The sequence below is a fragment of the Rhineura floridana genome, chromosome 4, assembly GCF_030035675.1.
Source record: "Rhineura floridana isolate rRhiFlo1 chromosome 4, rRhiFlo1.hap2, whole genome shotgun sequence".
Lineage (NCBI taxonomy): Eukaryota > Metazoa > Chordata > Lepidosauria > Squamata > Rhineuridae > Rhineura > Rhineura floridana.
The window spans coordinates 148,850,510-148,875,100 of NC_084483.1; the positions used below are offsets into that span (position 1 = coordinate 148,850,510).

Genomic DNA, 24,591 nt, shown 5'->3' on the forward strand with positions numbered 1-24,591 from the left:
CTGTTAGCCTTTATGATGGGATGTTTGTAATCTCTTAGCTTTAAGTGAGTTCTGTTTTTCTAATACACTTTCCATTACCCCAAAGGACATACATCACAAAAGGAAACCATGGAAGTGAGCCTTGATGTAACAGCCCTCAGCATTCTTCAGCAGCCTGAGAAACTTCAGTGGGAAATAGTTGCAAATGTACTTGAAGATACAGTGAAAGATTTAGAAGAACTTGGGGCAAATCCTTCCCTAACTAACAGTAAGAGTGAAAAGATGAAGGAAAAGCATTTGGAACACCACAACATTCCCTTTCCTTGTTTGTTAGCTGGAGGTTTATTAACATACAAATCACCTGCTACCTCTCCTGTTAGTAGTCATTCTCAGAGGTCACTGGAAGATTTAAGCAGGACTCAAGGTGGTAGTGTATCAGACCAGGGATCAACTGACAATGAATCCTGTACTAATTCAGAACTGAATTCTCCTCTGGTAAGGAGGACTTTACCTATATTGCTGCTTTACAGCATTAAGGAATCTGATGAAAAAGCAGGAAAAATCTTTTCACAGATGAACAATATCATGAGTAAAAGTTTACATGATGATGGTTTTACAGTTCCACAGATCATAGAGATGGAGCTGGATAGTCAGGAGCAACTGCTGTTGCAGGATCCTCCTGTAACTTACATTCAGCAGTTTGCAGATGCAACAGCTAGCCTAACTTCTCCAGACTCTGACAAGTGGAACTCTATGGTTCCTAAGCCTGGGACTTTGGTTCAATGCCTACGGCTGCCAAAGTTTGCAGAGGAGGAGAATTTTTGTGTAGATTCAATCACTCCTTGTGCAGATGGAGTTCATTTGCTAATAGGACTGCGGGCATGCCCTGTTGAATCCCTGAGTGCAATAAATCAAGTAGAGGCCTTGAATAATTTAAATAAATTAAACTCGGCACTATGTAATAGAAGGAAAGGAGAGCTAGAATCCAGCCTTGCTGTAGTGAATGGTGCAAATATTGGTATGATCCAGAACAAATCACCAGCAGACGTGCAGACACCTTTAATAATTCAACCTGAACAGCGGAATGCTAGTGGTGGTTACCTAGTACTATACAGAATGAACTATGCCACTCGGATTGTGACTCTTGAAGAGGAACCCATAAAAATCCAGCATATCAAAGACCCCCAGGATACCATTACCTCATTGATTTTGCTCCCACCAGACATTTTGGATAATCGAGAAGATGACTGTGAGGAGCCCACAGAGGAAATACAAATAACTTCTAAAAATGGTAGTGAGAGAGAGAAAAGATCCGAAATCTCTACTCTTGGACATCTGGTAATAACTACTCAGGGAGGATATGTAAAAATATTAGATCTTTCAAACTTTGAAATTCTGGCCAAAGTGGAGCCGCCTAAAAAGGAAGGTACCGAAGAACCAGATAAATTTGTCTCTGTAATATACTGCTCGGGTACTGATAGACTCTGTGCATGCACCAAAGGTAAGATTTTTATTCCATTTTGCAAACAAATATGTACAGTAAAGTCCTTAATGTGCTTGTACTACATTCCTTATTGATATCTAAAATACTTCTAATATACATCCGTTCCTTCCTTTCCATGTTCCAGAACTTTATTGTATATAGCCAAAGGCCTTAACAATGTATACAAAATATTGCTTAAAAGACCCGTCTTACTCAAAGCTCTTATTAAAATGAAACATCCGTTAAAAGGCTAAACACTCGGGCCTTAAAGATAACATTATAATACCACATAATTCTTAATATGGAGAGCCCTCAATTTCTTAGCTGCCAATGCAAACTGGGCTACCGAATATGTGATATATAAATATTTGTCAGCTAAAAGTTCCACTACTGTTTCTTGGGGTGTTTGATCAGAGAACATCCAAATAATATCTGACAGGAATTTTTTTGTGGGATCCACATACAAAGGACAGTGCAGCAGGTAATGGATTATATCTTCGATCTGATTACACCCATAAATGCAGTTCCGTTCTGTGACTGGGATTCTATGGTATCTCCCATCGAGATACGCAGAGGGCATCTGCTGGAACCTGAGTTCTGTAAATGCCCTTCTGAGTCAGGGAAAGGTGAGAACCTCAAAATAATGAGCTCTTGCATGATTGTACTTAAATTGTGGATACCAGGGAGAAAAGCACGCAACAGCAATAGCTGCTGTATCTTGAGTGGCATCATGGTTGAAAATCCAGTTCCTGAGAGCGAGAGGACTAAAATTTAAAAGGTTTTCCATGGAGAGATTGTACCCCTTGAGCTTGTCCTGGCACTGCCTTGCCCAACCTCCAGATCTTAATTGCTCAAACCAGCAGAGTTTAGTAAAAGAGGAGTCCTCCATCCCATTTAGTCTATGCCAATATCTAAAATAAGAACCTTTCCATGTTGTTAATTATTCTTATAAAAGCATGAGGCTCGGTTTTCACATGACAAGAACCTGGTTTCTGCTAACCGTAGTTTATATCCCAAACTATGGTTTGAGCTTCCAAATGTATTGATAATGGTTTAGAGCTGCTTGCCTGCTTTCACTTTCCATCTGCTCAGCAGTCCAGTCTTCAGATGCACTGCAGTCCAAAAGTAGAGCAAGCACAAGTATGGTTTGTCAGTTCAGATCCTTCACATGATGTCTGCATTAAGCTGTAATTTTTTACTGTTAAATATTTATATGGATTAGGACAGAGGTAGACAACATGGTGCCCTCCCCTCCAGATGTTTTGGATTCCCAACTTCCATTAGGCCCAGCTAGCATGGCCAATGATAGAATATGTTGGGAGTTGTAGTCCAAAACATCTGGAGGGCACCATGTTGACTACCCCAGCATGAACATTTGCTATGTTTTGACTTCTGAATTGTACTAGAGAGAGAATTCAATTTCAGAGTGCCTGTTCAGATGCATGCACTGGGGATTTGACACTTCTGCTGCTTTGCGAAATGCTTCTGAAACTAACCTGACTTTCAAAGTGTGTTTTAATGCCCCATGTCTAATGCTCCTCAAATAGGGATGAGAGATGATCAAAAGTCCCAGGGCACGTGTGGAGCTTCCTATTCATTTTCATTTCCAGCCTTTATTAAACAAACTATTTAGGTGTCCGGTTCACATTCATGTCTGGTTGTTCTCTCCTGACCTTTAGAAAGGCTGGAATTAGTTATTACTTGGTTGAATAAGAGTACTGAAGTTTAACATGAAGTTATGCAGCATTGAATTTCTTGCTTTTTAAATAGATATTATACCAGGTTAGCAGTTTACTAGGAAACATTTGGACAGGGCTTGCATATAGAGTCGTGTGTGTAACAGGGCTAGCGGAAGCAGATTTCTCCAGCTCTTGCTTTCCATGGCAGTCCTCCCCCCAAAGTGTTCCATTGAAGGTTGGAAGACCCTGCTGAATTTGTGGTCTGTGGAATGGTGTTCTGAGGGAGAAGAGTGCCCCCTCTCCAAATCAGACAGAGGCAATTGCTAGTGGAGCTCCTACTCATGGGAAACAGCCCACCTTGTTCAGCATGGTCTCCTGGCTCTCAGTGGAGTATTTTGAGTGTCTACCATGGGGAGAAGGGGCTATGTGAGTCATCTTCTGCCAGTCCCTTTGCATGTGCCCAACTCTGGATCCAATCCAGGAATTTATAAATGGGATTTTACTGACATACCAAAATGGGAATAACTAAATTAATATGCTAAAGAAAAGGCTTGCTCCTCTACAATGTTTTGTATTTGGTTGCTTATACCTAAGTGCAAAATACACATACCGGACACACTGTGCAGGGTAAGGGCCCCTATGTACTTATAGGAAAAGAGATTCATATCCTGGCTTGTTCAGAAGCTGTTGACCATAGTTTACTGGTTTGGGCATAATTGGAGGCAATAGTTACATGAAGGCCTGTGGGCTTATTTCCCCACTTGCAGAAAGGAAGAAGTGAAGTGGCTGCATGCTAGTGCACAAGGCTCAATTATACCGTCACTTCTTAAGGCAAGATACGACTGTCCAAACATGGCCTATTTATCAAGCAAACTGTAGATTTTAAAAAATTGAGTGGGATGGTGGGATATATGAGGAAAGATTTTGCAAAATGAAGTGGGAAAAGAGATGAGAACCCATTAATGATTTCTTTGTGTTTGCAAATAGCTTTGAAGGTACAACTGAGATAAGACTGCATTGCCTGATTCTTTGAATGTGTTGTTTGCAGATTTTATTTAAATCAAGAGTGTGTGTGTGCATGCGTATGTGTATAGTCAGTATGTAAACTACATCTGCCAGTTGTGTTTTTATGTGTGCAACCCTGAGCTTCATCCAAGAGGCTCTTGTTCTTTTTGTAGTATTTTTCTGCTAAGCTACAGAGGTGACTGGGAAGCAGCAGATGCTTCGTGAGTTTTGGCTGACTTGTAATAGAGTTCACTAATTACATCTTCCACTTTGCTGTGGCTTTTTAGAAACAATTTTTGGTTTTTGCAAAACAAGTTAGGAAAAACATGGCTAACCAGGTGACTCGTAAGGGCTGACCAGATGCCACGGGAAGCTCATAAGCAGAGAATACGTGCAATAAGTAATGCCTTAATGTAATAGTTTTCCCCAGGTAGCATGCCATCATACGTGCAATAAGTAATGCCTTAATACAGTAGTTCTCAACTGAGTTCAGTTTCAAGTAGGAGTGGGATTCACCCCCCTGCCACTGATCCACTCTGCCCCGCTCATCCCAGGCATCAAGGAGGAGGAGAAGGCAGAAGAGAAGGGGCCCTCCCTAAGTGGAGGGACAGAGTGGCATCCTCAGCAAAAGCCTCCCCAGCAGTGCCAGAATGTGGAGGAAGAACAACAGGAAGAGGAGGCACCACACTACTGGGCAAGCGACAGGCTGCAGACAGCAAGGCGGAGATATCTACTTAATTCTGAGACACACCCACTTACCCACACCCCGCGGTTGGAATTAAGCGGAATTTTTGCCCATCCTAGCTTGCAGCCTACTGCTTGCCCCACAGTAGGGTGCCTCCTCTTCCTCTTCCCCCTCTGTAGCCCTGCTCCAGGAGGCTTTTGCTGTAGCAGCCACTCTATCCTTCCATCCGTGGAGGGCCTGTTCTTTCTTGCCTCCTCATTCCCTGCGATGCCAAGGGTAAAAGGGCATATGTGCCTGTGCCAGTTTTTAGAGTTGATACATCATCAGCTTTGAAAGGAATTTGAGCAAGAGAGAAGCTAGAGTCCCTAGGATTAGCCATTCAAAAGGAAAACTGTTGTGTCCACAGTATCCTATTGGGGCTCCAAACTATCTGATGCACCCTTGCCTTTCCCCATCTACCTCGTTGAGAACATCATCTCAGGGTATTGTAGAAGCAAACAAGGAAAATTCTTCATTAGGAATAATTAGGGAAGGGACTGAATAGAAGTTATCAATGCCACTGTATAAATCTATGGTGTGTCATATTTGGAAGTCTGTATGCCATTTTGATCACTTCATCATAAGAAGGATAGAATCATAGAGTTGGAAGGGGCCTATACAGCCATTGATTCCAATCCCCTGCTCAATGCAGGAATCCAAATTAAAGCATACCCGACAGGTGTCTGTCAAGCTGCCTCTTGAAGGTCACCAGTGTTGGAGAACCCACCACCTCCCTAGGTAATTGATTCCATTGTCATACATTTAGGAAGTTTTTTCCTGATGTTCAGTTGAAATCGGGCTTCCTAACTTGAAAACATTATTCCATGTCCTGCATTCTGGGACGATTGAGAAGAGATCCCGGCCCTTCTCTGTGTGGCAACCTTTCAAGAACTTGAACAGTGCTATCATATCTCCCCACAGTCTTCTCAAGGCTAAACATGCCCAGTTCTTTCAGTCTCTTCTCATAGGGCTTTATTTCCAGTTCCCTGATCATCCAGGTTGCCCTCCCCTGAATCCGTTCCAGTGTCTCTGCATCCTTCTTAAAGTGTGGTGTCCAGAACTGGACGCAGTACTCAAGATGAGGCTTAATCAGTGCCGAATAGAGTGGAAATAATACTTCATGCAATTTGGAAACTATGCTTCTGTTAATGCAACCTTAAGTAGCATTTGCCTTTTTTGCAGCCACATCACACTGTGTTCACTCATATTCAGCTTATGATCAACAACAATCCCAAGATTCTTCTTGCATGTAGTAGTGCTGAGCCAAGTATCCCCTATCTTATAACTGTGCATTTGGTTTCTTTTTCCTAGGTGTAGAACTTCGCACTTATCCCTGTTAAATGTCATTCTCTTGTTTTCAATCCAATGCTCCAGCCTATCAAGATCTCTTTGAATTTTGTTTCTATCTTCCAAGGTATTAGCTATCCCTCCCAATTTTGTATCATCTGCAAATTTGATAAGCATTCCCTGCATCTAAGTGCTTAATAAAAATGTTGAAGAGCACTGGGCCCAGGACTGAGTCCTGAGGTACCTTGCTCGTTACCTCCTCCCCAGTTTTCAAAGGAACCATTGATAAACACTCTTTGAGTACAATTCTGTAGCCAACTGTTGATCCACCTGATAGTTGTTGTATCCAGCCCATATTTAGCTAGCTTGCTAATCAGAATATCATGGGGCATTTTGTCAAAAGCTTTGCTGAAGTCAAGATATATTGTCCACAGCATTGCTACAGTCTACCAGGGAGGTTACCCAATCAAAAAATGAGATAAGATTAGTCTGGCAGGATTTGTTATTGATAAATCCATGTTGGCTTATAGTAATCACTGCATTGTTTTCAAGGTGCTTGCAGACTGACTGCTTTATAATCTGCTCCAGAATTTTCCCAGGGATTGATGTCAGGCTGACTTGTCTATAGTTCCCTCGTTCCTCCTTTTTGCCCTTTTTGAAGATATGGACAACATTAGCCCTCCTCCAGTCATCCGGCACTTCACCCATCCTCCACAATTTCACAAAGATAATAGATGGTGGTTCCGAGAGTTCTCCAGCCAGTGTCTTCAATACTCTAGGATGCAGTGAATTGGGCCCTGGAGATTTGAACTCGATCAAAGTGATTAGCTATTCCTTGACTATTTGTCTATCAAGCTGCAACCATGCCCTTTCGACTTCACATTTCTCAGGAGGTTCATAGACCCTGTTTTGGGAGAAGACTAAGCCAAAATCGGAATTGAGCATTTGTGCCTTTTCTTTGTCATCTGTTGCCATTTTGCCATCCTCACTGAGTAGCTGTACCACCATTTCTCTGTCTTTCATTATGGATGTACCTTAGGAACGCTTTTTTGTTGCTTTGGGGATGTGTTGCTAACCTCAGCTCATTCTCAACTTTAGCCTTCCTGACACAATCCCTGCAATTCCGTACTACCTTTTTGTACTCTTTGTTTGTGGCTTGGCCTTCTTTCCTCTTCCTGTATGTGTCATTTTTTTTATTTTTAGGTCATCTCTAAGCTTTTTATGAAGCTACACTGGCTTCTTCTGCTGTCTTTCCCCTTTTTTCCTTGACAGAATTGTTTGCCATTGTGCCTTTAGAATTTCCTTTTTTGGAAACTCCCACCCATCATGGACTCCTTTTCTCATTTTCTCCTTTTCTCATTCTTATTTCACTTGCCATGGAGCCTTACTTATCATTGTTAGGAGTTTATTAAAATCTGCTTTCCTGAAGTCCAGGGTACGCATATGGCCATTCTCAGCTTTTGCGTCCTTTAAAATCTACTATAGCGTGGTCACTTTCCCCCAAAGTTCCTGTAACTGCCACTTCATCCACTAAGTCATCTCTGTTGGTTAGAATCAAGTCAGGGATAGCTGATCTCTTCCTCTTCTGTTATCTCCAACAGAAGTCAGAAATTTCTTAGAGGGGCTGTGTTTGGCAAAATTTGTCTCCAGACAAATATCGGGGTAATTGAAGTCCCCCATTACTACTACATCATGTCTTCTTGAAACATTGGCAATTTGCTTTTCAAAAGCTACGTTCTTGTCTTCTCCTTGATTGGGTGGTCGGTAGTAGACTCCATGCACCACATTCCTTTTATTCCTTGCCCCATTAATTTTAATCCAGATACTCTCACTGGAGCTACCAAGCTCATCCTCCTGTATTTCTTTGCAGGGATATATATGTTTAATATATAGCATGACTCCACCTCCCTTTCTATTCCTTCTTTCCTTTTTGAATAAGTTACATCTTCAGTTGCTATATTCCAGTCATGGGAGTCATCCCACCAAGTTTCAGTTATACCTATCAAGTCGTATTTACTCTTTATATATACTGTAGAGCAGGGAAAGGTACATAACAACAGATGGTTGTGGTTGACTAATACAGATGCCTCAGACTAATACAGGCCAAAATCACCACAAAAATCCCCACTCCAAGTGGTGGAAGGGGAGGTTAGGGGGATGGAATCAACACAGAAGATGCGAAGGGGTAGATGAAAATACACAAGGGTCAAAGTCCAAGGCTGACAAAAGTGAGTGTTAAGATATATTAATGCACACACAAGGATTGTTAAGTAGGCAAAACAGCCAATCCTGGGCATAGCTGGAGGCTGGCTGGTAAAATGCTGAAGAATATAAACGCTGACAGGAAAAACTTAAAACTGAGAGGAAATGTTTAGTGTCACAGACAACAGCAAATACGGGGTAATAATCACAAAAACAGACGGATTGATTCACAAAACACACAATAAAGGCCCAAGGATCGAACAGGGAACTGAGACTAGAAAAGAAACTGCCTGGACAAAGGTCAGGAAATGGACAGGGGAGCTATAGGGTGGAGCAATTCTACTTCTTTGAGCTTACATGCATTTCCTGCCTTTGAACGCTAGGTGGTGGTGATAACCCACTTGATCCAGTGAAATATCTGGCTTGTAACCAAAGTAGCATTAAATCTCTTGTTCTGTTAGCCCAAGGATTTAGACTTGCACAAGTAGCGGCACCAAAAAATAAATTCTGTGGGGGCGCAGAAGGGGCAAAGTATATTTCTAGGTGAGCAAAATATAGTAGGTGGGGGGAAGCCCCTTCCCTCCTCTCAAGGAAACTTCCCCCCTCTCTTCCCATTAAATCTGTTCTAGGGGTTCCCCCAATCCTCTGAAACCGATTTGAGGAAGAGGAGGGGGGAATTCCATTGTGCAAGCGTAAATTACAGTGGGACTTGCATTTGGCACCAATGTAAAAGGCATCAAACACAAGCCCTGCTTGCAGATGAACGACTGGAAGAACACTTTAAGGCTCCTTCTCTACACTTAATGTCAGATGTGGGATGGGTGAGTGTGGCTGTGGGAAAACAGCCTCACAGGGCAAATTAGGATGTCTCAAGCAGAAATAGCTACCCCCTGTTGATTACAGTATCTGGTATTGTTTTAAGTGACTGGTAAAAATGAATCTGCTTCAGAAATCTTTTCCATTATTGTTTCTCTTCAGTGCCTTTGTTTCAGTGGCTATTTTGGTTTTTGTGATAGGGGCTGGACTTTCATGTTAATACTTGTGATTTGTCAATATTTGTGATTTTATTGAGGATTTTATTTTTATTTTTGAGTAATGAATTGTTAGCTGCCTTGTGTTGCTTTTAAAATTAGGTGTGGTATTCAAGTTAAAATAAATTAAAATACTAGATGCGATAAGTAGATGCATTTAGAAAGGAATTTTAATGTTATTACTGAGTTTGAGGTTAAGATATGTTTATTTAACATAAGACTATTCTCAACTTCTGTTTGAATTAATTATTATTCTTAGGTGGAGAACTTCATTTCCTCCAGATTGGAGGGACTTGTGATGATGTTGATGAAGCTGATATACTTGTGGATGCATCTCTCTCTAAAGTGACAGAGCAGTTAACAGAAGGCACAAAGCCTTTATCTAATCCTTCCAGTCCAGGCATTACAGGTAAATGTCTGATATTTAGCAAGCGGTCTTATTCAAAGTATGCTTTCATGGTGCATTTTGCAAATGATGCTCCATCAAAATATCATTCTGTATTGTGTACGCCAGTACCGCATTTTTGAAGTCAGAATAAATTAGACTATATTATGTGATTATTTTGTAAAACTGTGCTATCAAAAATGAGGACCTTTTTTAAAGTGTGAGGGTGGTATCTAGAAGCAATCCATCAGTGGAATGTAGGGGAGGCAATTTTTGGCATCCCCCTCTCCACTCCATGCCCCCCAAATCTGAACTGAGGGTTCCCCCAACCTTCTGATATACAAATCTCATCCGAGGGGTCCCGTGATACAGATTTAAGGGAACACAGGGCACTGCAGGGTGGAGAGGGAGTGCTAAAGATTCCCTTTCTCCTTGTTCCACCAATAGATTCCTTTGTCATCAGACAGTCAAAACTACATACCACCAAGAATGCACAGAGTTGTACCAAATGAAGTGGTTTCTTCAAAATGTCAATCTTTTTATTCCTAAATTGTATATTGTATATTTTTATCATTGTAAGCTGCTTTGAGACTAGATGATAAAAAGTGAGATACACCTTTTTAAAATAAATAATAAGTGCAAAGGCAGCAGTTTTCTATAACTTAAATTTCATAAAAACATGCTATAATTTGATGACATTGGAATCTTTTCCATTTTATAGCTGTACAAAGGACCAGCTATGTGTTAAAAGGCTGACTGTTGCTGATCCTTGTGTTAATTATTAATTGGTGGGTCATTTAGTATCTTGAGTCTCCTCTTCCTTTCTCATTAAAAACAGGAGTTGATCTTTTGGTGGACCAGCCATTTTCCCTTGAAACATTGACGTCTTTAGTGGAGCTGACTCGTTTTGAGACTTTGACACCACGATTTTCTGCCACTGTTCCTCCGTGCTGGGTAGAGGTTCAACAGGAACAGCAGCAAAGGCGCCATCCACAACACTTGCACCAGCAGCATCATGGAGATGCAGCTCAGCATACTCGGACTTGGAAATTACAGACAGATAGGTAAATAAGTGACAATATAAATTATGGCTATGCCAAAATATTATCTCATTGAACATTGGTTTTTCCCAGGTAGCATGCCATCAGGTGGTGACTTAAAGGCACCTTGGAGCCCAAGACAGTAATAGAGGTGGATTGGGAAGGCAGGACTTGAGAAATGTCCTGCTGTCCCATCTTGCCAGGCAGGGCCAGAGGATCCACAGTAACAGTTGGAGCAGTCACGTGATGGCATGATACCAGGGAAAACCATCTTTCAGGTGTGACCAATAGTCCAGTCTCCTTGATTCACAGGTGATATCTGGTGAGGGAAGGATTCTAATCATGAGAGAGGCTTCCATTCACACCACATGTAAATCGCTCTAGAAACTCTACATTTCAAATGTGGAACATACCTTAAATTGTTAAAATAGTAGACTTTTGGGAGGGCTCCTTTGGAAGGAGGGGCAGGATGTAAATTCAGGTGGTGGTGGTGGTAGTAGTAGTAATAATATAATAATAATAGGACCCAAACTTTTCTTGCTGCTATAGAGCAGTAATATGTACAAAAGTGAAATGGAAATGTTTGTTTTCTTTTATTGTGTGCACATTTAATTCTTGATTTCCCCCTCTCTCCCTTTGCAGCAACAGCTGGGATGAACATGTATTTGAATTGGTTTTGCCAAAAGCCTGCATGGTTGGACACGTGGACTTCAAATTTGTTTTGAATTCAAACATCACAAACATTCCACAGATTCAAGTGACTTTATTGAAAAATAAAGCTCCAGGCTTGGGGAAAGTCAGTGGTAAGCAGAGAGTGGGTGAATACCTTGTTTAATGTTTTAATCTTTAGGTATTCAAAGGTAACACTGCTAAAATAATTCAGTGAGTGAATAGTATGGGTTGAAAAACTGCCAAACTAATTGGGTGGGTGGGTATCCAGCGAAGTAGTTCTGTTAGTGCAATGGAACTTCCCCTCCCACCTATACCTGTGCACCCCCCAGTCTGCTCTGGAGGGTTGGGGGAAGCCCCAAGAACTGATTTAGAGGGTAAGAGGGTACATGGGGAGAGGGAGTTCCATTGCATAGCCAGAAGTCTTATTTTGTTGGGTACTGCCGTTTGTTCTCCAGTTGAAATCAGTTGCTATATTTAAAGGAAGGTTGGATTGTGGAACATGAAAGTATTTTGCTCCTGGGCATTCCATTGATGGTATAAAACTTTTAGTGAGCAGAGGGTATAATACTTTTTAAGTTGTATAAATACATATTTTCTTTATGTCATGTGGTTGGGGAAAAGGATGACAGTGTTGTGTGCTGCTTTGAATGTTTGTCTGTTCCTTTAAAGGCTCCGTTTCAGTTGTTTAAAAAAAATTTGCTTGTAGCTTTTTGCCTTAATGTGCTTTGCAGGGACATTACAAAACTAAAAGATTTCAGTTAAATTTAGCAAGTAATGTGAAACGCTATAGTAATGTGATAATTTAGCTCTTGTCAAGTTTAACTCTTCAAAATAATTGCTCCCGGGGGACCAGGCATCTCTTCTATCATCACAAAGGCAACAGGGATAGATCTGCATGTACCATCTCCTTGGCACTGGAAGTTACATGAATGCCTATATGTCTCTATAACCTTTAAAGAATTCTTAAGGGAGAAACAGTTACACATGCTTTGTTTTTAAGAGTCTGTGTTGGTATAATCCCACTTTGAGAGAAGTATGTGTGTGAGTGAGTGGACAGTAACTGGAGATAGCAGTATTTTATTGGCACTTCAGATCTAGTGGTGGCACTGAAAGGATTTAACCGTTTTTCTCCATCAGTGCCCAGACCAGGCATCTAAAGATTTGATATTGGTATTTAAACATTTGATTCTGCTTAGGAATTGGAAATATTTTCTAACCCTGAATGCCATTCAAAATATAGTTACCTCTTGGTATAGTTGTTACAAAGGTGGTGGCAAGTTTTTTTAAAAAAACTTTGAATTTTATAGTTTATCAAAATATATTGTGGAATAAAACTGTAAACCAAAAGAGAATAAAATTGATAAAGAGCAGTGTAAGAATTTAAGTAAAACTGTAATTATGACTCCCTTCTTTAAAATCTGTTTGATTCCCTAGAAGCAGCTGTAGACAGACAGATAACTTTTCCTCTGTCACCAGCTCATAATGTTGAAATGGAAAGGAATGGAAAACAAGGACTGGATGATTTGAATGAAGAAATGCAAAACATGGATGTAGAGGAGACACAATGTAAGTAACACTGCAATACAATGCTTATTTAAGATGTACTTCCTACGTATAGGAATGGTGAATGGATTTTGTAAATTTTAAAGGCTTGTTAAATATTAAACTTTGCAGCTCTAATCTCTTTGTATTTGTTATTTGTTTCCGTTTGTTTACCTTATGTATCATAATAACCTACTTGATGGACAAATGCTATTAATAACTGTGAGAAGGAACAGTACAACAAAAGAGCAGAAGGCATTATAACCTTCAAGTGCTTGAAAGGTTGTCACACAGAGGAGGGCAAGGATCTCTTCTCAATCATCCCAGAGTGCAGTACATGGAATAATGGACTCAAGTAATTGGTTCCATTGTCATACTGCTCTAACAGTAAGTTTTTCCTAATGTGCCAAAATCTGGCTTCCTGTAATTTGAGCCCATTATTCCGTGTCTTGCATTCAGGGATGATTGAGAAGAGATCCTGGCCCTTCTCTGTGTGATAACCTTTCAAGTACTTGAAGAGAGCTATCATATCTCCCCCCAGTCTTCTCTTCTCAAGGCTAAACATGCCCAGTTTGTTCAGTCTTTCCTCATAGGGCTTTGTTTCCAGTCCCTTGATCATCCTTGTTGCCCTCCTCTGAACTTGTTCCAGTTTGCCTGCATCTTCCTTAAACTTTGTGGCAAACCATCACTGGATCTGCTACCAGGGTTAGTTTTAGTTAAGCCAAGGGTAATTTGAAGTTTGCTTAGTCAAAATGTGTCCGCTCCTTTTCTGTTGATGAAACAGAAGTGAGGGATGTCACTCTCATTTCTCTGATGTCACATAGGTGTCTTTGTGCAAAAAGAACAACTACTTATTCAACTGTCACATGATAGGACCTAAAAAGATACATTTTGGAAATGAGGTCAAATGAAATTTGGCTTCATGTTTCCAGAATTACTCAGTTACCACTGAATATCCTGAGTTTGCTGATGAAGCAACATTTGTACTGCTGCCATTTGGTATTGTATATATTTACAAGAGAGGTTTTTCAGTAATGACTGCTGTGAAGATGAAATACAGTAGCAGACTGTATATCAGTAATGATCTGAGGCTATGTCCAACAGCCATCAAACTCCACATTTATCCACTCATTGGCAAAATAAAATCTTAGCGATCCCAATGATGCGTGCCCAAATGGATTTTATCATGAATAAAACTATTAAACATATTCATAATTTGTTATATCTAATAGTATTTGTGCAACCGTATGTTTTTGAAATAATTTTTATGGCTTATGAATATGCAATCAGATTATTGGTGTTCTTACATTCCCATATAAAAGTGAATAGATTTGTAAGCACTATAAATGTTTCAACAAATTCCACATTAATAGGGGTGTTAAGTAAATCTTTGCTTGGATATCTCAAGTAATGGTTATAAAATAGGCAAACTTACAGTTAAAATACATGAAACTGATGGTTGTCAAATACTTAAGGTCCAAAATTCTTGTGGCAATAAATTGATGGGTCACTATACGAAGTAAATTTGGACTTGTATATTACTACTCCAAAAAGCTTGGGAACCACTGCATTACAAGACCAACAGCAATAAAGTACCAACAAAACGGGTAACTTGGCATAAATTTTTCCCAACACTTCCAGTTCCTATGGAAGGCTTTGCATGTATAACTGTATGTGCAAAGGTCCTTTCCCTACAGACGTTTGTGTTCTGTGTGTGAATATCAGGGAAGGAGTGAATGGAGCATGCCAGTGTTAGCAGGGTAGGGCTAATTGATGTGGCCCCACTCATTGCTCTTGTGTTGGTGTGCGTGGGAGCGAATAACATCTGTATGAGTGTTTTGCATAGGTGAATAGATTGAAAACTGCATAAAACAAAGTTGAAATAAGGAAAGAGCTGACTTCAGCTGAATTTGAAAACATCTGATAAAAGAAATTTTACAAATTTATTTTATATTTTCCTTTATATTCATCTTTACCCTGGTCTTTGATGCTTGAGAGATATATTTTAGGACTCATCCTATTCTTTTGACAGTAGTTTGTTTTAACTGATTTTAATATTGTTGTAACCCATCCTAGGACCTCATGGTGAAGATTGGGTAAGAAATCTAATAATAATGATGATGCTCTTGGTGATGGATTTTGAGACCTTAATATCCTACAGGAAAACACAGTGACCTGGTTCAGTGGCTATGATTTTCTGTTATGAGAACATGCCACAGCAAGACTTAGGTTCCCACAGTCTATCACCTGCTTTCCTCCACACATAAGGGGAGAAGATTAAAAGCAAAAATTTCCAAAGTTTTTAAACTAACCACAGGTCCCCATTGTATCTGAATCAAAAACTGCAGTTCATTCTAACTTGTGGTTAGTTAATAAACTAGAATATCAAACTATGATTTCTTTCTACTTTGTTTTAATTAACTATAGGTAGAACATATGATATAATGGGGAGTTGTGGCTAGTGTGTCTTCCCCTTGTACCTGAGGTCAAGGCTTGCACTGGTGCATTCTTTCATTGGTAATCATTGCTTCCCATTATGTCTGAACCAGGCCATTGTTTTTGCTAATAATTTAATGACATCAACCTTTCTGAACAAATTGTGTATTCTTTTGAATAGACGGCTTATTTTTAAACTTTTTTTCAAAAGGCCTTCGGCTATGTCCCTTTTTAGAGGATCATAAAGAAGATATTTTGTGTGGTCCTGTATGGTTGGCTACTGGACTTGATCTATCGGGGCATGCTGGAATGTTGACACTAACAAGTCCAAAGCTTGTTAAAGGTAATTTTTTTCTAGAATATTTTGGAATGAAACTGCAAAATTTGAAAAATTTTCTAGAAATTAACAGATGCAAACCTGGTTTCTCCAGTCGCCTTTAGGATCCAAGACTAACTCTCTTCACTTCTGGGATAAACCTGAAATGAAGTGTTACTATCTGCAACTAAAATATACATGTGAAATAAGTCTATAAACATTTTTTGTTATGCTTATAATCTGTCTTATTCTAGGTATGGCAGGTGGCAAATATCGCTCCTTTTTAATTCATGTCAAAGCAGTGAATGACAGAGGAACAGAAGACATCTGCAATGGTGGAATCTGGCCTGTAGTGAGGATACCATCTCTAAAACCTCAGAATAGCAAGGGCCATTCACTTGCTTCACTTCTGGCAAAAGTTGCAGCAGGCAAGGTATTTAAATAACATATAGAGAAAGCATGATCAAAAAGCTGCTGCTGTTCAACCAGTTGCTGCAATCCGATCTGTTAGAATTGAAGCATCATCTGTGTAACTGTAATTTAGATTTACAGTTCTAGCACAGAGGTGCTAAGAGTAAAATATGGAACCTTCCGAATTCTGTAGGTGGATACAATCTACCTATGGAACTCAGAAAATGTGTGCGGTTTTGTTCAGGATTCTTTTTTTGCCGCTCACCTGCTCTTCCATTCTTTATCTCAGAACTCTGTGAAGCAACAGCATATTTAGCATTTGCAAATTTGTTACTCTTGGCTATGATGTGGTTGATGTAGCCAAACTGATCAAAATCATTGGTAGCCAAACTTGCAATTCATGGGATAGTGATAGTTTATTCTTTCGCAAATGTAAAATGTCCTCAGTTGGGACTTGAGCCCCCCTTTAGTGCTTGAAAACAGGATTGGTGGTTGTTTCAGAGGAAGTTTCTAGAACCTCTCCCTCTGAATAGTCAGTTTCTGCTTACCTTTACTTGAAGCAGATGTTTGTTTGTTTGTTTGTTTGTTTATTACATTTGTATACTGCCCCATCGCCAAAGCTAGAGAGTGCTGTCAGGGATAGGGAACATTTTTCACCCTGAGGGCCTCATTACCTTATGGGCAGTGTTCCAGGCAGGGCTGGCTCCAAAGGGCGGCCAGGTGGGGCCCTGGCCGAGGGGCCCTGGGGCTACAGGGGCTCCTCCGCTCCCCTTCTGCAATTCGCAGCAGGATCACTGCCGTGGATCACACGGCAAGAGCTTCAGAGCCCCTGCCATTCTCTTGCTTAACCTACCTTCCTCGTCTGTTGTGCGGTTGTGTGTGCAACGCTGCCCTCGACCAAGATGGCGGCTGAGGTTTCCCTAAGGGGCTGAAGCCTCTGCTGCCATCTTGGCTGATGGCATGCATGTGTGTCACGTGCATGCATCCCTGCCATGAGCCAAGATGGTGGCAGAGGCTTTAGCCCCTTAGGGAAACCTTGGCCGCTATCTTAGTGAACGGCAGCGCTGCGCGCACAACATATGAGGACGGTAGGTTAAGCGAGGGAATGGTGGGGGCTCTGAAGGTCTCGCCATGTGATCCGTGGCAGCAATCCTGCTGCAAATCGCGGAAGGGGAGCAGAGGGGCCCAGGGCAGGCTTGTGCCCAAAGGCCCCGGGATGTCTGGGGCTGGCGCTCTTTCCAGGACACATGCTAGTGGTGGGAAGGGCCAGAGGCAAAAGCAGGTGGAACAATGGTTGTGATTCTTATCTGTCTACAGTAAGCTCCATTCCAACCATGCAGTTGGCAGAGGTTTCTAAATCCAGCCTTGGAGAGCCATATTTAGCTCTTAAGCCTGAGGTTCCCTCCCTGGTGTATGATAAGTTCAGTAAATATTGTTTCATATTTTTTTAAGCCTCTCCCCCAGCATAGCGGTTAAAAAGAAGCTGCAAACTAAATAAACTGACATAAATCTGAACTCAGTTGCTTCCTGGCATTCCATTGTGTTTGTATATTGAAGATAAATGAGTAAAACAATGTAAACTTCATATTATTCACATAAAACAGCCCCTTTAATATTTGAACAGCATATAATTTGGTTTAATAATGGACATTGCTTTTAATGGGATTGGAAAAAATGATTGTCAACGTGTAGAGTATTACTTTTGAAATAAATTGCTGTGGTTCTTTTTTTTTAATATATAGGACAAGTCATCTAATAAAACAGAAGCCAGCAATTCATCACGGAAATCTGACAACCTCCGAGGATGTGACTTGCTTCAAGAAGTTTCTGTAACCATTAGAAGATTTAAAAAAACATCTGTTTCAAAGGAAAGGTTAGTTCAATATTTATAAATTATATGGCAATGTGTTGTAAAATTAACTTTTAAAGTGAATTGAAAGCTAACATAAAGGATAAACTTGATTAAATTCTGTCATTTATATGCTGGTTCAAATAACATTGTGTGAGGGATGGCTGCAAAGTTCTAAGTCCAAACCCAACCCATTCTATGTAAGCAGAGAAGTTTTTCGGTCATCTCTAGTCAGATTTTAATTGCAGTGCATGTGCATGTTAGAATGGCTCGGGAGATAAATAAAACCTGTCAGAAAACAGGTCCTTTGCCATTTCTGTCACCATTCATGCACAGACCTGGGTTCTTGCTCCCCTGTCTGCCATTTGGTGCCAAGGCCTATGGCCATAGTTGCCTTCCTCTTACAGGGCAGTTCTCTGTAATAGCTCTTTGAGTAACAATATTTTTTTTGCAAAAAGCAGTTTTAATTTTAAATGTGAGAGGTAAACATTGAGGCTTCTGTAAATGTAGCTGAAAAGAGGGAAGCTAAAAATACCCCACACCTGTGTATTCTCTTCTTTGAGGATGAGCTTGAGCATTGTAACATTAAAATAATGACTTTTAATGGCAGTGTCTTTCACTTCAGTAGTTTACTTCTATGGATTGTCTTTTACCCCCCCCCCCAGAGTTCAGCGGTGTGCTATGTTGCAGTTTTCAGAATTCCACGAAAGACTTCTTAACACCCTCTGCAAAAAGGCAGAAGATGGAGTTGTCACAGAACATGCTCAAAGTCTCGTGTTAGATATCTTATGTTGGCTGGCAGGAGTTCAATCCAATGGACCGGGCAGGTAAGAGAACTTCATTTTTGTCTTAGGAAATGTCTTTAGTTGTAAGGATCATGCTTTAAAGTTTTGTTTTGTTTTGTTTTTTTCAGTTCAAAGGAAGCAAATGAAAGCTTGCTATCTAAAACAAGGATGTGTCTCTTCGATATAGTGCGTGTCTGCTTCTTTGAAGCAGGTCGAAGCATTGCACATAAATGTGCACGTTTTTTAGCTCTTTGCATAAGGTTGGTAATGATGTGACTTACGTTTGCATGCATTCTCTATATTAATAACACTAATCATCCCCCTTAATAGGACATACTAACTAACATACTGGAAGATAGAATTTTCAGAAAGAACTTTGGTGTCTTAGTGGGAGAGCCTCTCCTTCATTGAGAAACACATTTATGTAATAAAATTTATAGAATATTTGCCAACCAACAGTATGTACTCAGTTTTTTTTTCTGCCTTCAAGTCAATCCTGACTTACAGCGACCCTATGAATAGGATTTTCATGGTAAACGGTATTCAGAGAGGGTTTACCATTGCCTTCCTCTGAGGCTGAGAGGCAGTGACTGGCCCAAGGTCACCCAGTGAGCTTCATGGCTGTGTGGGGATTCGAACCCTGGTCTCCCAGGTCGTAGTCCAACACCTTAACCACTATACCACACTGGCTGGCTGTGTACTCAGTACTAAAACAAAATAATAAAATAAGTTGGTGTTTTTTTTGTAGCAATGGGAAGTTTGAGCCAAGTCAACAAGGATTTGGCTTAGTCCTTCTGAAGGCTTTACTTGGCAATATGTCTTATTTACCTGCAGCTGCAACTGGAGGTGAGCTTCATTTATTGTTTTTGTGCATTTTATACTTTGTCTTTGCTCTGGATAATTTATTTTTTGTCTGGTGTACTTAGTTTCTGGATCTGATACCCTAAAAATTAGCTGCCAGCTCATGCAGGCAATACTGTGAACTTTAGCACTCTGTTCCAGTGCTGCTGTCCTTCTTCTGCATCTACATGCTAATTTGGGGCTCCACTTATTAAGTAGTTGCAACCTAATTGTACACTATTTGTCATGATCTCATGGAATGCACTCTGAAGAGTCTATAAATGAACATCAAATATCTGCAAGCTTATTAAGCTTTATATAACATAAAATATTTAATTACTATAATTTAGCAACTATTGGTCAGTTTTCTATAAACATATCTTTGAACACTTTTAGTGATTGCTTGAACCTGAAAATCTGTTGTTGTTTTTCCCTAGGATCTGTATATTGGTATTTTGTATTGCTCAATTATGTAAAGGATGAAGATTTAGCTGGCTGCAGTACTGCTTGTGCATCCCTGCTAACTGCAGTATCTAGACAGTTACAGAATCGGTTAACACCCATGGAAGCATTACTGCAGACAAGGTAGTTGAATATATATGTATATATATATACACACACCATATGCATTTTTCAAAGTGCAAAAGCAAACAATATAGTCTGATCTCTGTTATCTCCATTTTTATTTTTCATAGCTGTATTTTCAGTATATTTGTGTATGTATGCTTGTCCTTGTACTGTTTTTGTTCTTTCTACACCAGTCATAGGAGTAGAAAATTTCCTCTTGCCAGGAACAGGATTGTGCCCCCCCCCCCGAAAAAGGGAGGCAAGAGGCAAATGTAATTCCGTCAACTAGTGGTCCTCTAGGAATATAAGAACTATACTGTCTTCCAGTTTGTTTCCAGACCCAGTTCAAAATTCCCTTCATAGTTTGATGCCCAAGGATATCTGAAGGGCAACTTTCTTCTATGTGAATTGCCCTCTTATTAAGACCATCATGAGGATTATCCTCAAAAGATCATCTTACTGAGATAGGGAAAGGCCTTTACTGTAGTTGAACCAGGGCTCTGGAATTCCTTCTCAACTGAAGTTCATCTTGCCACATCTCACTTATGACAGCAGAAAATCCTGTTGCATTAAAGCAGCACCAGCTAAGACCAGCAGAAAACTGGGTAGTTCATCTCATCTGGCTATCTTGCCTCCTTGCTCTCACCTAGATAATTCACCATCATGAATTCCTCCTTCTCTTACCTGGTGCAGTGAGGGACATAACAGCATTAATTCTTCTGCTAAGCTGCCTCAAAGTGGTGTTTTCTAGGCATCTTCAACAGCTTTTGTAGCTTGATTCATCAGGTCCCACCCTCGTAGACTAGGTAGAATGGGGTAGAGAGAAGGAGGGAACCAGGAATTGCATTCAGACGTCTCTAAATGTAATTGCACTTGGTTTTCATTGGGAACATGTCTAAGGGATTAATATGTTAAGTACTAATTTACAATCACTTCAGGATTTATTTTATTTATATACCGCTATTTCATTAAAAACATCAAAGCAGTTTACAACACATTAAAAACAACCACTACCACCACAGAATAAAGACATTAAAAATACAGTGCCTCATGGGAAGTGATTCATAATGAAATAAGAAATAATAACATCAGCAACATAGTCACATGAACAGTGTTGCTGCCTCCTGTAAGGCTGAAATTAGCAAGTATGTCTCTTGTCACAGATTCAAGGTGGAGGCATTGCATTATGGAAGCTCTCTGAATGAGACAGTGACTCTGCCCCCTCATGTTTCAAAGACATTAACGTGGCTATTATTTTTGTTCACACCAGGGTAGTCCTATTAATGTCTTAATTGATACAAATGAGTTAATTTGTTCCTCCTTCCCTGAAACATCCACCCTGAAGGTGTTGAAGAAATCCAGTATTCAGTAGTGCTGCTGTTTGGAAGTCCCATGAACTTAAGCTTTGTTAATTTCATCCCATAAATCAAGTATGCATTTCCTCACAGCAGTTAAGAGGCACAGTTGTCTTTCTCTTACAGGTATGGATTATATAGTTCACCTTTTGATCCAGTGCTCTTTGATTTGGAAATGAGTGGCTCTTCTTGTAAGAATATCTATAACAGCAGCATTGGTGTACAGTCAGATGAGATTGACTTATCTGATGTTCTCTCAGGTACGTGCATGTATCAGATGGTCTAACTGCTTCTAACTACGTAGCTGTAAGATTTTTAAAAATATTGTACAATTTTTTGCAATAACCTCTTTGCATAATCTTTCTTATACAGTTTTGTCACTGGAGATCCATAATCACATTTATGACAAATGTGCAATTTTACTTAAGATTCAGGTGTATACCCTTTGATAGCCTGTTGACTATTTTTAAAAAAGAGTATTCCCTCAAGATGTATAAATGAGTAGATCAAATTTTTGCTTAGATTGCATTTGTTTTTAATAGCTTTGATCCCAAGAAGTTCTTGCACAAGCAGAAAGCACTTCAGTTCACACAGGGAGAGTTTTTGTTTGTTGCTGATTTTCATAAATTCTCCCTTCCTGCTCTGGTCTCCTGTGCCACATCCTACACCGTTCTGATGGGTCTCTGAACCCTTAGGAGCAATTTGAAGGCAGATTGCTCTGGGAAAGGAAGTTAAAAAAAGGCCAGTTTGAGAGTTGGAAGTCCACTTGCAATCTAATAATCCAATTTTGTACAATTGTACTGTGCATGCTTGGTGGGAAAACTCCATCTGGTATCTCTTAATTTGAGCCTAGCGTACAGGGATATAATCATCAGACAGGATTATAAATAATGTTCCAAAAACATTTCTGGGTATGTATATGGGCTATATTGAATATTACGGTTTTATTTCTAGTCATTATGAAACTGAATTGAATAATAATTGCTGGTTTTTTTAATTCAGGGAATGGAAAGATCAGTAGTTGTGCAGCAGCTGAAGGTAGTTTTACTTCCCTCACTGGTCTTTTGGAAGTTGAACCTCTGCACTTTACTTGCGTTTCGACTAGTGATGGAACAAGAATAGAAAGGGACGATGCAAGTACGTTTACTGGTATATACATTTTATTACTACTTTCTAAACCAGCCAAACTAGATCAAAGAAACATGTCTAGAATGCAGTTAACTTGAGCCTCTACATCAGTTTTCAAAATTAGACACGAAAAAGGGCCTTGGCTTCAAAGTGTCTGCGGTGAGAAAAAGGGGGTGTCTATTGGGTATCAGTATTTTGATTTCCCTGTTTGCTTTGCAAACTGAATTTTAATAAAAGCTGCATAAAATGGTAAATCCTGTGACAAAAATGTTCTCTAGCAACTGGCTATATTTTTTCCTTTTGAGCTTGCTTTCATCTTTAGTATTTATATTACTAGAATGCTGTATTTAGAAGAATGCTTTGTGTGCTGCTTTTCTACATACATTTTTTTTGTTTCTTTGTTTCATGCCAGTGAGTACCTTTGGGGTTACCCCAGCAGTTGGTGGCCTCTCATCTGGGACAGTTGGGGAAGCCTCGACAGCACTGAGTTCAGCGGCCCAGGTAGCTTTGCAGTCTCTCTCTCATGCAATGGCCTCAGCAGAGCAACAGCTCCAAGTGCTTCAAGAGAAACAGCAGCAGCTTTTGAAGCTTCAGCAACAGGTTGGAGGCCATCTCTTTCATGATGTCTCTAAACTTCAAAAGCTGAGAGAGTAGTTACCATAGTTGCCAAAAGCCTCTCTCTTAAAAAAAAATCTTTTTTTTTTTCAGGAAGAGTACCTCTTTAGGGAGATATCTTAGAGGCCACTTCATACAATACAAAAATAGAAGGTGCACATGATAAGCAACACATGGGTTGTACTTTAAACCCTATACAAAAAGGTCTTTCGTGTATTAGGAATTTTGTATCTTAAATTAACATTAACTTACACTTAGGTCTTTCCAGATTTTGCTTTTCGTAAAGATGGAAAATACAATTAGATTTCTTTCAGTACAAAACAAACAGGTTGCTCTTTAGCAAGAGCCTTGCAACATGATTCTTATAGGACTAAAAAGAGGAGAAAGTTGCAATAGTTGTGTACTATTGCTTCAAATGTGTGCTTTAGCTAAAATCCAGTTGGGTCACATTACTTACGCTGGTTAAGCCAGTAAACCTGTTGATACCCAAATTCTATAGTTTGCACTTCTAAACTATACACAGTCCAATTAAGTTTTTTAAGACTGAGATCACCTTTTTAAGTGCATTTTGTGATAAGCTTGTTGATTTCAGTAAAATTTGCTTCCAAGTGAACAAACTGAGGAGAGCACACTCAAAATGGTTTCACACATGCATCTGTCTGGAAATCTCATCTCTCTCTCTCGCTCGCTCACTCACTCACTCACTCACTCACTCACTCACACACACACACACAATGGGATTTCACGTGTGTGCCTCCTTTCTTCAAGGTATTCTAATGTGTGACAGAGTATAGTGTATTACTACATGTATGGCTATTTCTGTGACCGTTTGGTCTCTTTTTTGATATTGAAGAATCATTTCAATTGGATACATGTAGTGTAAGAATATAAATACAATAATAAAAAAAGAATGTTAGGTTGTATGCACACTGGGGGAGAGTACCGTTTGTGTCCCACTGTACATACTGGATTCCTTGATATATGAATGTGTGAACCAGCCTGTAATCATTCTGGCTTAATTTGGGTTTAAGCCTCCAATCCTAACCATTCTTGGAAATAAAATCCCTTTGAATGCAATTGGACTAAACATATTTAAGCCAATTGGCCCATCAATTCTAAACTGAACTACTACAGTTTACATGGTTTATACATCAGGCTGTCTCTGACATGCTGAATAAAATTTAGGTGAGTCTTAAAATGTTAGTTCATATAAATTCCATTTTTCTTGCTTTGTTTATCACCTTTTTTGTGCTACTCTGC

The 24,591-nt window shown here is 39.9% G+C and overlaps 1 protein-coding gene across 8 annotated transcripts in view; it reads left to right on the forward strand.

The window, feature by feature from the left end:
- BIRC6 (baculoviral IAP repeat containing 6) overlaps window positions 1–24,591 on the forward strand; it is a 239,623-nt gene that overhangs the window by 27,306 nt on the left and 187,726 nt on the right. For 5 of the 8 annotated variants that reach the window (XM_061624740.1, XM_061624745.1, XM_061624742.1 and 2 more), the window contains exons 10-24: window positions 86–1,480; window positions 9,650–9,799; window positions 10,614–10,839; window positions 11,458–11,618; window positions 12,922–13,053; window positions 15,677–15,808; window positions 16,036–16,214; window positions 17,935–18,065; window positions 18,707–18,868; window positions 18,955–19,086; window positions 19,575–19,672; window positions 20,104–20,251; window positions 21,715–21,848; window positions 22,591–22,737; window positions 23,129–23,316. In XM_061624740.1, the coding sequence (XP_061480724.1) occupies window positions 86–1,480; window positions 9,650–9,799; window positions 10,614–10,839; window positions 11,458–11,618; window positions 12,922–13,053; window positions 15,677–15,808; window positions 16,036–16,214; window positions 17,935–18,065; window positions 18,707–18,868; window positions 18,955–19,086; window positions 19,575–19,672; window positions 20,104–20,251; window positions 21,715–21,848; window positions 22,591–22,737; window positions 23,129–23,316 (3,515 nt within the window). The remainder of the gene's footprint in view (window positions 1–85; window positions 1,481–9,649; window positions 9,800–10,613; window positions 10,840–11,457; window positions 11,619–12,921; window positions 13,054–15,676; window positions 15,809–16,035; window positions 16,215–17,934; window positions 18,066–18,706; window positions 18,869–18,954; window positions 19,087–19,574; window positions 19,673–20,103; window positions 20,252–21,714; window positions 21,849–22,590; window positions 22,738–23,128; window positions 23,317–24,591) is intronic. The other 3 variants (XM_061624741.1, XM_061624744.1, XM_061624746.1) reach the window with 2 other exon arrangements.